The sequence below is a fragment of the Diplotaxodon limnothrissa genome, linkage group LG3, assembly GCF_057381915.1.
Source record: "Diplotaxodon limnothrissa isolate DT_005_m linkage group LG3, D_limnothrissa_male_GT1.1, whole genome shotgun sequence".
Classification (NCBI taxonomy): domain Eukaryota; kingdom Metazoa; phylum Chordata; class Actinopteri; order Cichliformes; family Cichlidae; genus Diplotaxodon; species Diplotaxodon limnothrissa.
Window position 1 is genome coordinate 820777 of NC_140598.1, and position 17103 is coordinate 837879.

The 17103-nt window shown below is 41.0% G+C and overlaps 1 protein-coding gene across 1 annotated transcript in view; it reads right to left on the reverse strand.

The window, feature by feature from the left end:
- Positions 1–17103, reverse strand: part of LOC146634222 (uncharacterized) — a 61826-nt gene that overhangs the window by 22892 nt on the left and 21831 nt on the right. Inside the window, exon 8 of the mRNA XM_085375524.1 lies at positions 13701–13721. Coding sequence (XP_085231650.1) covers positions 13701–13721 — 21 coding nt within the window. The remainder of the gene's footprint in view (positions 1–13700; positions 13722–17103) is intronic.

The window sequence follows — 17103 nt, forward strand, 5'->3', positions numbered from 1 at the left end:
TTGGTATCGTCTCTCCACACGACTGCCGTCGCAGCTGTGACATTGATGAAACATTTTCATGATCCCCAGTTAGGGCTGCTCGATTATGGCAAAAATGATAATCACGATTATTTTCACTGAAATTGAGATCACGATTATTTGACGATATTTATTTAACCCTTTAAGACCTACTATAGAACCAAGTCCACCAGAGCTTATATTATTTTTTTTACATGCTGTAGTGCCATTTGTGGGAGCATTTCAAGTTGCTATACATCAATACAACTGTTATAGCCCATATTTTAATAATATGTATGCATTAAGTCCATAGTAATTACATAAATTGCAAAAAAGTGCAATAAACTACAAAAAAAATTGAAAATCGCTTTTGTTTTGTTTACATATATTTCTACTTGGAGAAATTTAAGAGGCTTATCCCTCAAAACTTTAAATACAATAAAGTTGCAAAAAATAGTTTACAACAACAGGAAATTTATTTTGAGTGTCTTCATAGTTTTATTTTGGAGATACAGCAATTTTTATATACTGCAGGAAAAACAAAAAACAATCCTATGATGCAAATTTGCAAAGAAAACAGCAGGTGCATCATTTCACTGTGGGAAGTGTTACGAACAGCTGATGGATCGGCAAAGCGTGTTTCTGGAATATTATGTTTTTGTTCCTGCAAGCGCTTTTTATGCAATTTTTGCAAAGCTATATGTGGAACGAAACCGTGACCGAGGACAAGCTGATGGCATCAGATGTAAGTACAACTCCTCCGGTTTCATATGCAAAACAAATTATTGCGCTAGCTTACACGGTTCAGGTTCTACAGGGATTTAAAAATAGTTACGCAAAACGGAGCGTGCTGCTCTGACCGGCTTTAAAGGGTTAACAATGACTTTAAAAAAATAATATAAAATAGTGTGCAACACCACTGAAGTTTTTTTTTTTTTTAACTCTCTTTTCAACCAACAGCAGTCACTCTCCAAATAACTTCTGCTTAGCTTTCCGAGCTTCCCTCGGGTCCTCTTAATCAGCGGTCTCCAACCTTTTTTGCGCCACGGACTGGTTTATGCCCGACAATATTTTCACGGACCGGCCTTTAAGGTGTCGCGGATAAATGAGGGAGGGGCTAATAATCGGCTCAGTCATTTTTAATGATCGTTGAAAGCCCAGATCGTAATCGTGATTAAAATTCGATTAATTGAGCAGCCCTATCCCCAGTTAGACTGTTACTCTGACGTGTGATAAAAACATACTGGTGGAACAAATGTGCTTCACTGATGTTTAAAACACATGAGGCGGCTGTAACTCGGGAGGTAGAGCAGATCATCGAAAAATCAGAAGGTTGATAGTTTGACCCCCGTCTGCAAGTCAAATGTGTGGGCGGCATATTGATCAATCCATCAAAGTGTGAATATTGGATAGAAAGCAATTTGGTGTCCCGGGCCCTGTTTCAGGAAGCCGGTTTGGAAAACTCAGAGTGAAAAACGACACTCACGGTTGAGTAACCCCGAACTGTCCAACTCGGAATATTCCGTTTCAGAAAGGCTGATAACAATTAGTTCAGTCAACGCGGAGTTGCTTTAACCCCAAGTGAAGCGCGCGGACGAGGATACATAAAGCCCTGATAAGCGGAGCACAGATTAAGCGAGTCACCATGGAGACGGAGGGAAAGAAGGCGCGGTCAATGTATTTCACAGCGCTTGAGGCCGAAATTCTGATGGCAGCATATGCCGATAACATGCAAATTCCGCGGAAAAAAGTAACACAGCCACAGCTGCAAAAGCATGCATGGCAAAACATAGCCGACAGAGTCAATGCGTGAGTGTTAATTTAAACATTGATCGAGGGATTTCCACCCATTTAACACGTTATTTTATCATATGTTATTTTATTTGTTATTTTATACATTTTATTTTGTGATGTGATGTGAGCGCAGGTGCAACCCAACAGGCCCCAAACGTGCCTGGCAGCAAGTAAAAATGAAATATAAAAATATAGTCCAAACAGGTAAGGTGTAATTGTATTATGAGCCATAGTGCTTGGTCTGTTTGTCCCATGTAAATCAATTGCAGTTAGAGGCTACATTAATTTTCTTTCTGTAAGCACTTATTGAAATTATCTGAGCACATTACAAGTACATATTTGCTTACTCTGTATGCTCAAATGTGGCCCGTTATAGCCAACAGAAAAAAAGCAGAGGCCCGAAAAACAGGTGGGGGTCCTCCACCACCACCACTCACAGAGGCTGAGCAGTTGGCCCTCAGCCAAAACAGTGGGCGCCCTGTGGCCGAAGGCATCTCTGCGGGGACATCCTCTGAGTCAATAACCCCGCAAGACACAAGTGCCTACATAAGGGGTAAATTCAAAATAATACATGATGTGCATACATCCTTTCTTCACAGTCACCTTTGCAGTGCGACACATTCATTTGATAAACTCTTTACCATAATGAATTATTTTGTAGTGAAGTTATTTTCCGACTGATTTTGCCTTCCCTCAGTCTTGGTTGTCTTTGAGAGCATAATGACAATGAAGTGTAAGGTGCTTGGTATGTTTGTTAATTGCCATTTGGTCCCTTGTAAGTTATAAGTGACCTGTATAAACCTCATATTCTATCAGTTGATGGTGATGGTGTACTGCATCTGGTGCAGCCTCCTGTTGAGCCAGACCAACATGCAGTTGTGAGTAATACTCCACAGATTATATGAGTTTACAGTAGAACAGCAATGTTGTCTATTTCTTTACTACAGGAAAATAATGAAGAAACATTGACAGCTGTTACGGAGGAGGAAGCAACAGAGACACTTTATGAGGTTTACATCTTTTAATACTTTGTGTACAGGAAATACAGGCGACCAATAAAGCCAGTTGAACAAAAAATCTGTTTATTCTTCTTTCAACATGTTGAGGTGATGGGTCAAAGGAAATGATTGTGACATATGGTGTCTCTGACTGCGCTTCCATCTTGTATGTCCGTGGGAGGGTCAGGATGTTCATGGTTTGGATCACTGCTGATGTTTGGTTCAGAAGGACAGTGTTCTCCTCTAATTGTGGCAATGTTGTGAAGAATCACACATGCCACAATAATGTCACATGCCCTTTCTGGGGTGACCCTGAGTCTTTGCAGGCACTGGAACCGGGCCTTAAACATTCCGATAGTCATTTCAATTCTGGCTCTTGTCCTGCAATTAGCCAGATTATATCGCTGCTGTGGGCCCGGTTCAGGGTCAGGGTAAGGGGTAAGCAAATAGGGTAAACATGGATACCCCCTATCACCAAGCAAGTAGCCAGTGAACTCTCCTAAGACAGAAGGATACACTTCAGTTCAAATGTCCCTGAAGCAATTGGTCTTTATATATTTTAAAGTATTCTCAACTCACCATGTCCAAATTTTGTGCTCAGTGTACATTCACGGAATATTTGTGAGTCATGGACAGAGCCTGGCCACTTGGCTTCCACATTTGTGATAATGTTGGCAGCATCACATATGATCTTCACAGTGCAGAGAACACAAATTAGCATCCATTACTATAATGAAATAATTTGTTAGTTTGACATGCTACAGGGAACTATGTACCTGTACATTAATGCTGTGGAAAGACTTCCTGTTCACATAGTCTCCTTCATTTACTGAAGGAGCAATGATTGGAATGTGAGTGCCATCTGTACAGCCAATCACGCCTGGGAACCCTGAAAATAAATGTGCAATTTAAGTAGTAGTCCAAGTATCACCACATCATACATTAAGTTTTGGTCATCCTGATACCTGCAATTTTGTGGCATCCCTCTTTGATAAATCTTGTGGGTCTGTGACCGGGGAACACCACAAACGAGTACAGGAGACGTTTCAGTGCAACTGTAACATTCCTGACTGCCCGACAGACGGTAGCCTTGGAAACGTGCTCAGCGTCACCAATATTATACAGAAAGCTCCCGTTTGCAAGAAACCGAAGTGCAATACAAATAATATGCAATGAACTGAGAGCATGTCCGCGATGTGTCACATGCGTAATATATGGCCTGAGGATGTTATCCAAATAAATTATAGATTGTGCTGAGAAACGGTAACGTTCGCACAGAAAATCATCAGGAAATGATAAAATGTCCAAACGCGCTCTGATCACTCTCTCCCGGCGGAGAGCTCTGCGGAGAATTTGGGCTTCACGATCTACTGGCTCTTCAAGGAAGTGGCACGCCATGTCCGACACTTCCTACTGTCAGGTTTCCGACAAAGGGGCGGAGACAGTCAGGGTTAGTTGTAGTAAACCTGCTAGGGGGCAGGTTAGCTTCACGGAGTGTGTCGTCATAGTGACTCACTGAGGCTGCAGCTGAACTCGCTTTGTGAAACCGAAAACCCAGAGTTTTCGTTAACTCAGGGTATACTTACTCAGTTTTTCCACTAAACCGGCTTCCTGAAACAGGGCCCTGGGCCCTGTTTCAGGAAGCCGGTTTAGTGGAAAAACTGAGTAAGTATACCCTGAGTGAACGAAAACTCTGGGTTTTCGGTTTCACAAAGCGAGTTTAGATTAATCTTGAGCGAGTTACTATGACGACACACTCCGTGAAGCTAACCTGCCCCCTAGCAGGTTTACTTCAACTAACCCTGACTGTCTCCGCCTCTTTGTCAGAAACCTGACAGTAGGAAGTGTCAGACATGGCGTGCTCCTTCCTTGAAGAGCCAGTAGATGTTGAAGCCCAAATTCTCCGCAGAGCTCTCCGCCGGGAGAGAGTGATTAGAGCGCGTTTGGACATTTTATCATTTCCTGATGATTTTCTGTGTGATCGTTACCGTTTTTCAGCACAATCTATAATTTATTTGAATAACATCCTCAGGCCTAATATTGCTCATGTGACACATCGTGGACATCCTCTCAGTTCATTGCATATTATTTGTATTGCACTTCGTTTTTCTGCAAACGGGAGCTTTCTGTATAATATTGGTGACGCTGAGCACGTTTCCAAGGCTACCGTCTGTCGGGCAGTCAGGAATGTTACAGTTGCACTGAAACGTCTCCTGTACTCGTCTGTGGTGTTCCCCGGTCATAGACCCACAAGATTTATCAAAGAGGGATGCCACAAAATTGCAGGTATCAGGATGAACGAAACTTAATTCATGATGTGGTGATACTTGAACTACTACTTAAATTTTACATTTATTTTAACGGTTCCCAGGCGTGATTGGCTGTATAGGTGGCACTCACATTCCAATCATTGCTCCTTCAGTAAATGAAGGAGACTATGTGAACAGGAAGTCTTTCCACAGCATTAATGTACAGGTACATAGTTCCCTGTAGCATTTCAAACTAACAAATTATTTCATTATAGTAATGGATGCTAATTTGTGTTCTCTGCACTGTGAAGATCATATGTGATGCTGCCAACATTATCACAAATGTGGAAGCCAAGTGGCCAGGCTCTGTGAGTGGTGGTGGTGGAGGACCCCCACCTGTTTTTCGGGCCTCCGCTTTTTTTCTGTTGGCTATAACGGGTCACATTTGAGAATATAGAGTAAGCAAATATGTACTTGTAATGTGCTCAGATAATTTCAATAAGTGCTTACAGAGGGGAAATTAATGTAGCCTCTAACTGCAATTGATTTACATGGGACAAACAGACCAAGCACTATGGCTCATAATACAATTACACCTTACCTGTTTGGACTATATTTTTATATTTCATTTTTACTTGCTGCCAGGAACGTTTGGGGCCTGTTGGGTTGCACCTGCGCTCACATCACATCACAAAATAAAATGTATGAAATATGAAATAAAATAAAATATAATAAAATAACGTGTTAAATGGGTGGAAATCCCTCGATCAATGTTTAAATTAACACTCACGCATTGACTCTGTCGGCTATGTTTTGCCATGCATGCTCCCTTTCTTTTGCAGCTGAGGCTGTGTTACTTTTTTTCCGCGGAATTTGCATGTTATCGGCATATGCTGCCATCAGAATTTCGGCCTCAAGCGCTGTAAGATACATTGACCGCGCCTTCTTTCCCTCCGTCTCCATGGTGACTCGCTTAATCTGTGCTCCACTAATCAGGGCTTTATGTATCCTCGTGCGCGCGCTTAACTTGGGGTTAAAGCAACTCCGCGTTGATTGAACTACTTGTTATCAGCCTTTCTGAAACCGAATATTCCGAGTTGGACAGTTCGGGGTTACTCAACCCTGAGTATCGTTTTTCACTCTGAGTTTTCTAAACCGGCTTCCTGAAATAGGGCCCTGTTCAGAGTGTGATATCCAATATTAAGGACCCCTGACCTCAAATATCAGTTATGAAGCATTAGCTATATATTTAGGTTAACAGAACTGAATCATTTTCACTTTTTGCATGCCAGCTAAACCATCTGGTGTGGACAGCGATGTCTGTAGTTTGAGCATCTCAAGTCCACTGTAGTTTCCTGAGGCAGGCCAGCTGTGTAGCAGAACAGAAAGCTTCTTACATTTCCTAAAGAACAGAGAGGAAAGCATCAGAATGTGTGTGTCTGTTTGTCTCAATTGAGATCTTCCATACCTTTTGTTTTGATAACACCCATAAACATAAATGCAGTCATATACAAAAACAATAACCAGCAAGACACAGACTCACATACCTTCTCTGCTCTGTGTTGTAATGCTTCATTCCTGTGAGCACCGTAGACATAGGCTATGCAAACAAGGATGACCACAACACAGAATAAAATTATGATAAACCACTCCATGAACATAGATCCTGTTGTGAAAAAACAAACAGAAAATTAATATCATCCAACACATTTTAACGTATTATACACAAACTGAAGTCTGCACTGCCTTTACCTTTTACCTTAATCTAGAGCACATGTGTCAAACTCAAGGCCCGCGGGCCACATCCGCCCCAGCGTAGATTTATATCCGGCCCGCAAGATCATTTTATATAGATTTATTATTATTGTTATGCATGGCCCGGCGACATGAGGTGCTAATAACACACAAACTACAGATCCCATAATGCAGCGCTGCAGCCTCCTTGCCAAACGCTAGCTAGCTGGCAACATTTCCGCATCAACCAAGTCAAACCTCTGTTATCACGAAGCTAGCCGCTCACAATGGCGAAGAGAAAAGTTGATTCTGAAAACAGAGCCTTTCAGCACCACTGGGAGGCTGAATATATGTTTACAGACATTGCTGGTAAAGCCACGTGGAGCTAATGTGGCTGTAATTAAGGAATTTAATTTAAGACGGCACTACGAGACAAAACATCAGGATAAGCGGAAAAACCTAAATGCAGGGCAAAAACAAATGTATACTTGTTAGGTGAACTTCCATGCATCGTCAAGTCTTGTCAAAAGTGTAGCCAACACCATTAGTAGACAAGCAGAAGAAGACGGCCATAGTGATAGATGGGATCACTACACCGAATTACAACAATAACGGGAAGAAGGAACAGAAGAAGCTGCAGAAATACCAAGGGCTCAGAGAAGAGTTTGAGAAGATGTGGAGGATGAAGGTAACAGTGGTCACAGTGGTAACTGCACTAGGTGCGGTGACTCCTAAGCTAGGCGAGTGGCTCCAGCAGATCCCGGGAACAACATCGGAGATCTCTGTCCAGAAGAGCGCAGTCCTGGGAACAGCTAAGATACTGCCCAGGACCCTCAAGCTCCCAGGCCTCTGGTAGAGGACCCGAGCTTGGGGATTTTTTTTTTAACTCCCACCTTTACACCACACACAGTGTTGTTGCTTCTGGTTATGGCAACATACACAAATCGGGAGCCATGATCTAATGATGGAGGTCACCTCTAACAAAACCCCCGGAACCCAATCCTCCAACCCCTCCTCTGCAGGTAAGTAACAAAACACCCCACCACATTCTTATGGATGCATGAACTTCATGACCTCTGACCTGTATCTACAGCAGCGGTGTCGAACTCCAGGCCTCGAGGGCCGGTGTCTTGCAGGTTTTAGATCTCACCCTGGGTCAACACACCTGAATCAAATGATTAGTTCATTACCAGGCCTCTGGAGAACTTCAAGACATGCTGAGGAGGTAATTTAGCTATTTAAATAGACTATGTGCACCTTAGCATATGCTACTTCTAGTGGGGAAACTCCTGTAGGGCGCTTCGTTTCCGGTAGGATATTTGCGTCTTGTTTACAGTGGGCTTTTCCAAAAAAAAGTCAACCAAATGGACGACTCAAGTGGCAATTTACATTTCTCAGGATGTCTTGGGCATTTACCAAATATATCTGTACATGATTTTCATCAACACGTTCATATTTTTCCCTTGCGCCTCAGAGCAAAAGAGACAAAGTATTCTAATTTCTCGGTATTTGAGAAGGAGACTTTTCTCAGACAGGCATGAACAGAACAGAGCAGCTTCACACCTTTCTCTCTTGTTTAAACTCTCAAAGTTCAAACCTTCCATTATAGAATGAAACCAAAGATAAAAACCTGGTTTCAGTCCTAAACATTTAGTTGAGAAATAAACATACAGCATATTTGTTTTTCTATAAACCACAATGACAGATTTTTAGAACTAATGAATTTAACTTTAACCTTAATTGCTTAATTTAAGCTTAATGCACCTTATAATCCGGTGCGCAGTATAGTTTAAAAAAATACGGTAACTTCCACCTTCCTTTAGCATGTCCAGAAGTCCAACTTTTTGTGCGATGGTTAGGATCTTCCTCTGCCTTTTGGGTGCTACTGCAGGTGCCTTTGACGGTGCAAAATGTTTCGTCGACATTGTTGTTTGTTGGGGAGAAAACTTTGAAACATACAGTACAGCACTTCAGTGTCACACTGCTAGTGATCGATGTAGCGATTCCTCCGGCACAGCACGGAGGAGATCGACAATGATCTACTGTCGATCAGGACGCAGAACACAATGCGCTTTAAAAAGCATGCAAAATTGCACTAAAAGTCACAACATACCCTTCGTAAATACTAGCACACAGAGACCCTTACCCGCAATCATTCATGTATTTTTTTGCACGGTTTGTTGACATGCTGTGTAGGTGTGTACTGATATCGACATAACTGGGAAACATCCGGTTTGACTATTCTCCACCTGTAGTTTGAATGCTGAACATTTGCCTGTTTAAATCATAAGACCAGTCACTATACAGAGATACTTCTGAATGTGGACGATGTGTCTTCTGCTGCAGTGATGCAGTTCTGCTTGTGTTGAGTGATGTAAACAAGCAATCGATCTATGCACTTCAAACATCAAATTGATCATTTGATATTTTTTTTATGACACAGCCATGGTGAGTATTCCCACCCTCTGCTCTTTGTAACCTAACGTAATCTTTCCGTTTTCGTATTTTGGACATGATTTTTGAGTCCACCTTTGCAGTAGCAATTGACTGCAAAATAAAGCTAACGGAAATGTACAGCCCTACATCCAGTCTTAAAACAGGAAGTTAGCATTTTCTTGTGCACAGGGTCTATCAGCTGTTGTATCAAGGACGCATCTAAAACCTGCAGGACACCGGCCCTTGAGGCCTGGAGTTCGACACCTGTGATCTACAGTATTAGCCTCTGATCTGTGGTTACAGCAGGTGTAATTTATTTATGACCTTTGACTTGCAGCCATACGCGTCTCACTATTAGTTCTTCTTGTCCATCAGTGATGGAGCAGGTGTATTTTCCACTGTCAGTCTTCGTTGGCTTTCTCAGAGTGAGGCTGAAGTCTCCAGAGTCCAGAGCATCAGGTCTCATTGATGTGCGCTCGCTGTAACGCTGGTTTTGTTCTTTAAGATCATCTCCTCCTTCTCGTTGTAGGTGGACAGATTTGGGATTAAGATCATTGCGAGTCCACATCACTGTGTGGTTCTTAAATATAACTCTTGAGTACTGGCAGGGTAATAGGACAAACATTTTCCCCTCATTCACCTCCACCACCACAGCCTGGGAAACTGTGAGCACATAGAAAAACACAAATTAGCTTCATATTTTGAGTTTGTTTGCAGGTAATTTATTTATAGGGGCAAGAAATACTGAAATCAAAGAGCATTCAATCTGCATATGTCAAACTTCTCTGAAAAATGCACACTATGTGAGGGAAATGAGAATAGTCCAGTCTGAGTGCACCAGTTCAACCAGGGAAACATACAGATTCATTTCAGGTTCCAAAACTAAAAGTTATGAAAAGTGATACTTTTTCATCTCCAGTTAATGACTTTAATGTCATTCTAACTTGTAAAATCAAACTCAAACAGCGTGAATGTATTCAAATAATGGTTTTAGATTTCACAAGCCTGGAGCACTGGGAATATAACATGGACCATAGAACCAAGTCCGCCAGAGCTTATCTTTATATTTTTACACGCTGTAGTGCCATTGTTGGGAGCATTTCAAGCATTTCCCACAGGGAAAGAGTAAAACAAAACACAGGACCTCTTACAAAATAAAATAGGTAACATAATGAAATGCAGACATGACTACATGAACTTAACAGGGGTTGAAAACACAAGGGGAAACTAATAAGCAAATGAACTTAGATAACCTAAAGAACATAAACATCAGAATAAACTAAAACTCAGAACGCTGGGTCAACAGACCCAGGAACGTGACACAAAAACTATACAGAAAGGCATAAAATCAAAAATTAAGGTAATGGTGGACACGCAATAGTTTGCACTGACGTCTGTTCCAATGTAGGAAGTGTTACAAACAGCTGATCGGATCGGCAAAGTGTGTTTCTGGAATATTATGCTTTTGTTGCTGCAAGTGCTTTTTATGCAACTTTTGCAAAGCTATATGTGGGAGGAAACCGTGACCTAGGACAAGCTGATGGTGTAAGATGTAAGTACAACATTTTCATATGCAAAAAAGATTATTGCACTAGCTTACATGGTTGCAGTGCTACTGGGCTTTAAATATAGTTACGCAAAACGGAGCGTGCCAGGTCCAACCGGTCATAAACGGTTAAAGCAAAACCAAGAAGTGTTGGTCCTCCATCAGTCTCCTCTGCATACATTTGTCACATTACTGTTATCCTCCTGGAGGATGTAAAAATCATTCCTACCCAAGACATCCCTTCATTTAATGTTTTGATGATAATGGTTGCTCTAAAATGTCTCAGATTTTGAGCTGGATTAAGGTCTTGTGACTGTGAAGGTCACAGTATATGATTAACACCGTCTTAACATTCATTAAGACATTCAGTTTCAACCTACTTGTAATTGGTCAATAACATGGTCATGACGAGCTGCTGAAGTTTCAAACAGTTAATAATAATAATAATAATAATGATAATAAGGAAGAAATCCGGGAAATCTCCAGTCCCCAGTGGGTTTTTACAGACTTTTATTTTTTTAAAAAGTCTTCTTTTTGGGCAATGGGAACATACAAGGAGAAGCAACATCAAACAGAGTTTCACTGTATGCTGATGGCCACCTTCTATTTCTTTCAAAGCTGCTCACTTCCTTACCTGCTGTACTTAATATACCTAATGGTTTTAGTATATTCTCTGCATCTCCGGATACAAAATTTATATGAATATGAGTGAATTGTATATGGTTAATGGGAAGGCTCAGGCGTTAACTAACGAAGATTTGCGGCGTTAATGTGGTTATGGCGTTAACATCATTTTAACAAGATTAACACTGACAGCACTATTTATTTGGAATGGAAAACATCCAAAACTGAGGAAAGCTCTTCTTCAAAGACCCAAGCTGGTGGGAGGCTTGGCCCTTCCCAATTGACAGTACTACTATTGGGCCACAAATATCAGGTGTATGTTATATTGGTGACACTACATTCTTGAACTGTCATCACCAGTTTGGGTCACCATGGAGTCTTATTCATAAATGAAGATTTCTTTACCTGTGACTTTAGGCTTGTCACTTTCTCTTGCCTAGTAACAATAGAGTGGTATTAGTAGTAGATTTTTTAACGCTCAAACAAACCTCTAGGGGCATAACATCAGTTCTTTGCAATTTCATTTACAATTTACAATGTTCTTCAGTAGCTTTCATCAAGACTAAATAAGAAAAAGACCTTAACATTCATATCAGAGATCAACTGTGGGATTCTGTCCTTGGCCAAGTTCATATTATCAATGTGTGTTCGAAACACACTTATTTGATTTAAGCTCATTGGGGGCTCTACAATACATAATAAGCCAATAAGAACTATATTAACCCTTTAAAGCCGGTCAGAGCAGGCATGCTCCGTTTTGTTTAAATCCCGGTAGCACTGCAACCACGTAAGCTAGCGCAATAATTTTTTTTTGCATATGAAACCGGAGGAGTTGTACTTACATCTTATTCCATCAGCTTGTCCTAGGTCACGGTTTCCTTTCACATATGGCTTTGCATAAAAACCACTTGCAGCAACAAAAACATAATATTCCAGAAACACGCTTTGCCGATCCGATCAGCTGTTCATAACATTTCCTATGTTGGAATAGACGTCAGCGCGAACTTTTGCATGTCCGCCATTACCTGCCCGAAACCGGAAGTGACGTCATTTTCACGGAAAATGTAGATTTTTACCTTCAAGGCCTCATCAGCCTATACTGGTGTTTTGAAAAGTTATCTTTGACTTTATGACTTTCTGTGTCATTTCTGGGATGCTTAGGACTCATATTTGATGCATATGCTGGTTTTTTGCAAATTTGCATTATAATATTTATTTTCGTTTTTCCTGCAGTATATAAAAATTGGTGTATTTCAAAAATAAAACTATGAAGACACTCAAAATAAATTTCCTGTGGTTGGAAACTAGTTTGTGCAACTTTTTTGTATTTACAGTTTTGAGGGATAAGCCTCTTAAATTTCTCTAACTAGAAATATATGTTAAAAACAAAAGAAACGATTTTAATTTTTTTTGTAGTTTATTGCACTTTTTTTTGCAATTTATGTAATTACTATGCACTTAATGCAGACATATTATTAAAATATGGGCTATAATGGTTGTATTGATGTATAGCAACTTGAAATGCTCCCAAAAATGGCTCCACACCAAGTAAAAATATAATATAAGCTCTGGCGGACTTGGTTCTATGGTAGGTCTTAAAGGGTTAATGAAATTAATCCTACCCATTGTTTCCATTTTACTTGAAATAATTTGTGAAACAATAGTTTATAGTTTTAAATGTATAACAGATTATACATTATTCATATCCCAATCAACATTTAAAAAAATGACAGTAATATCATTTGCCTCAAGTAAAATACAGTAAAACATCTTTAATGATAATAATAATAATTGGAGGTAACAGTACCGTTCACAAGTAGCAGAGACAGTAGAAACATCTTCATCTTGCTGTTAAATGAATCCTGCTAATTTGCTGCTGACTCAAATGAACTGCGTCACATGACTCCATCACATGACTGACGCGTAAAGATGCAATTACTTCCAATTCCATAAAGACGTCTCCATGTGTGAACCACAGAAAAGGCCATTACTGCAAATATCCTCCTGGTTTCACTTTTAGACAAAAGAAAATGATCTTTTGCAACTTTGATGCTCTAACAGTTTTCAGATTAAACATTAGCATTAATCATTTTAAATTTGTCTGCTTGTGATGTCATCAGTCCTTCAGATCGCCGTGTTCTTATTCACTTTCACATTCAGCTGATCCAGCAGCAAGCCGCCATCAACACTGAACAATATCTACAGTAACATAGTATTGACACGCTGACAGAGAATAACCCTAATCCAATATCTGACAGCCTACAGGCCTCCTGGGTACCCCAGTGCATGCTGGGATATATGTTAATTTGGTCACAATGAAACCATGTGCCTTAAGTGGAACAGCTGCGGAGTCCAGACGTTGGAGTTCATGCAGCATCGGCAACAGGCTTTACATTAAGGAGCTCATGGGAGTCAAATAAAGCTGACACAGAGGAACAAACTCTTCTTCTGTACAAACAGATTTGCTGGTTTCACTGAAGTTTGAGAGAATGACAATGATACTGGTGCATCTCTTGTTCTTACAAGTGCTTCAACATCTGCTTCAGTAAATGTAAAGGTACAGAAGTTTCACAGAATATATGAGGCAAATATTTTCCTTTCATTGCTGAGATGATCGAACACATAAAAAGTGTCAACAGTCACATCTTGACTCTTTCTTACTTCCTGTTTTCTGCGTTTAATGTTTTTTTCCTTTTTTTTTTGTTCCTCAGTTTTCAAACTGAGGCCTTCATTAAGTTGACTTTAGGATTATTGTGGTTAACCACAGAAGATTAAAGCAAAGCTCAAAAAATTCCAGGTCACATGTTTTTGTGTCTTTATCATCATGGCACAGGCCTGTTTACCCTTAAAAAACTGTCATTTGTGTCAGCATAAAAGCCTTAAACAGACATCACAGAAATGCTGGCTCTTTGCTTGTGGTACCAAGCTTCTGGCTGGGATGAGACTGGAAGACTCCAGCAGTGGTGTGATGGGAAAGTTAAAGACTGTGCTATGACTTTGGTGAAGTAAGAGTTCAATGTTTCCTGTCTCCATATGGTCAGCCATGTACATGACCACCTCTCCAGCCAATCTGGTGCTGGGGGAGGCTGACGTGTTTTTATTATAGGCACATCCTATCTGAAAGACCTGTTTCTTGTGTTGTAAGCTTCCTGCTTTTATGATCCTTTTGGTGAGCAGGAGGTCACACAAACGCACCCCATGACACAAATATACACATACACACACACACATTCTTGCATATGCATGCATATACACACATGTGCACACACACATATACACATAGTGCCTTTTAGAACCATAGGAGGGGTTTACAATGGGAGGTGCTTGTGTGTAATTTTGTGTGTAAACTGTGTCATGGAAATAAAAAGCTGCGAGGAAGGCTGCTCTTTGAAGGAGTTGGTTAGGCTTCAGGTGCGGAGCATTGAGCTCCAAGAGCCTGGTTCTGACCAGCCTTCCCCTGCTAGCAAGTAAAACCCGGTTCCGTCTTGTTTTTGTCGTTAACAAGAATTCGTTTCTAAAATAGCGGGCCCTGTGGAAGCGCAGACCCAACATTTATTTGGTCCTTCCGAGCCAGATCCCAACACATTGCGTCCACCGAGGAGGGGGGAGACACCGCCGCCGAAGTCTGCTAGCAGCCAGCATCTGGGACGCCTGATGAAAGCCCTGGTGCTTAATTTTGTCGCCAGGCCAGTGAGTTAGCTTCTGAACTCCCCTCGGGTTGGATGGCAATTGGCGGGATCCAGAGACTCTTCCCGTGAATGAAAAGCAACACAAACAGTAAGTACAGAAGGCCTTAGAGAGTAGCTACGTGACTGTGCGTTAAACGCGAGTCCGGGAGCGTGCTAGCCATGTGAGAAAGATGCAGGCTTCTATGCCAGTTTTAAAGACAACTTAGGTTTGGTGACTCCGCCGTGAAGAGAGTTTGGAATCTCCCCCATTTGGGGCGTTGGAGAGCTTTCAACAGAGAGCACTGTGCGTGTAGACGCAAGCGATAGGTCTATTTTGTGTGTGAGTGCGGGCCAGACGTGTGAGAGTGAGTCTGATTGTTGTTTTGTATGCAGTCACTTCCAAGCTAATGAGCAAGCTACACATTATCAGGGCAGGAGCTGGCTTAGAACGCATCAGAGGGGAGGGAAACAGAGCTATGATAACTCAAGCATGCGGCTATCATCCAGGCTGGAGAAACTGATCAGGAAGGCTAGCTCTGTGGTCGGCATGAAGCTGGACACTCTGGTGACAGTGGCAGAGAAAAGGACACTAAAAAAACTGATGGACATTATGGACAATGCTGGGCATCCTCTGCACACGGCCATAAACAATCAGAAGAGTCTGTTCAGTGACAGGTTGCTTCTCCCAAAGACAAGAACTAACAGACTTAAAAACTCCTTTGTCCCACACGCCATCAAACTGTTTAACTCCTCTCTGGAGGGGAGAGGGAGGGGAAACAGGAGGACAAAGGAGGGGGGAACAACTAAGCTGTAGTGCCTCTTCACCTCACTGTGGTTCAAGGTTCAAGGTTCAAGGTTCTTTATTTGTCACATGCATAGTTATACAAGTATAACACACAGTGAAATGTAGCCTGACACGCTCCTCGACATGTGCAAAAATTGGGGGGGGGGGGGGTGTAGAGGAGGAACATTATATATATATATATATATATACTATATATATATATATATATATATATATATATATATATATATATAGTATATACACTGGGTGAATGTGCAGTAGTAGCAGCAAGCAGGTGAATTCTGTACATTAATATGAAAAATTAGGTATGTGCAATACCTTTTGTGCAATACTTTTTGTAAATAGTCAATGGTGCAATAGACCTCAATACTTGAAATGTGCAATTCACTTGTATTTTTATTTTTATTCCTATTTATTCTATTTATCCCCTTTGTATATTTTATTTATATTTGTCTCTGTATTTATATATGTGTGTGTGTGTGTGTGTGTATGTGTGTGTGTGTATATATATATATATATAACATTCTGTAACTGTAACTTCTGTCGGTGCTGTGCTTTTGGAAACCGAATTTCCCAGAGGAACCCACCCGAGGGATTAATAAAGTTCTATCTTATCTTATCTTATCTTATCTTATCTGAGAGTTCAGTTTTGTCCTCATACCTCAGATGGGCAACAGCTTTTCTGCATCCTGATTCCTGTGTGTGAGACCTTTGTAACATCAGCATCATGTTTTTTGTTTTGGCCAAAAGCAGGTGATTGTGTCTGATGTCACTGTGTGTGAGCCACAGACAGGTGTGAAAGTATGTGTGTGAACTGGGGAAGAGATGATTCTGCAGGTCACTTTCTAACCCAGTGGCCACAAAAGAAATAAAAAAGATTTGTGTTGATGAAATATGAATGATAAATGAAGGGTGTTTGATGTTTCTCAGCCTGAAACAACTGCAATCCCTCTTTCTGTTTTTAAGAAAGGAGAGTTCAAAAACAGAGAGAGAGATGTGTGTTGTTTAAGCAGTGATGAGAACAGTGAAAATGTCTTAGTTTGTCACTTCAGGTGAAAAGCAGACCTGAATCAATTTTCCACATGCAGCAGTCGGGAGGAAAATTATAGGTTTAACATCATTAGGAAACACTGAGGCCGAGCTTTTGGCTGAGTGGTGTTTACAGCTTAACTCCCATGTGTTCCTCACCCTGAGACAATAAGCTCCATGGAAGTTAACCTCTGCCTGAAGACAAGGAGTGCAGTTCCAGAAG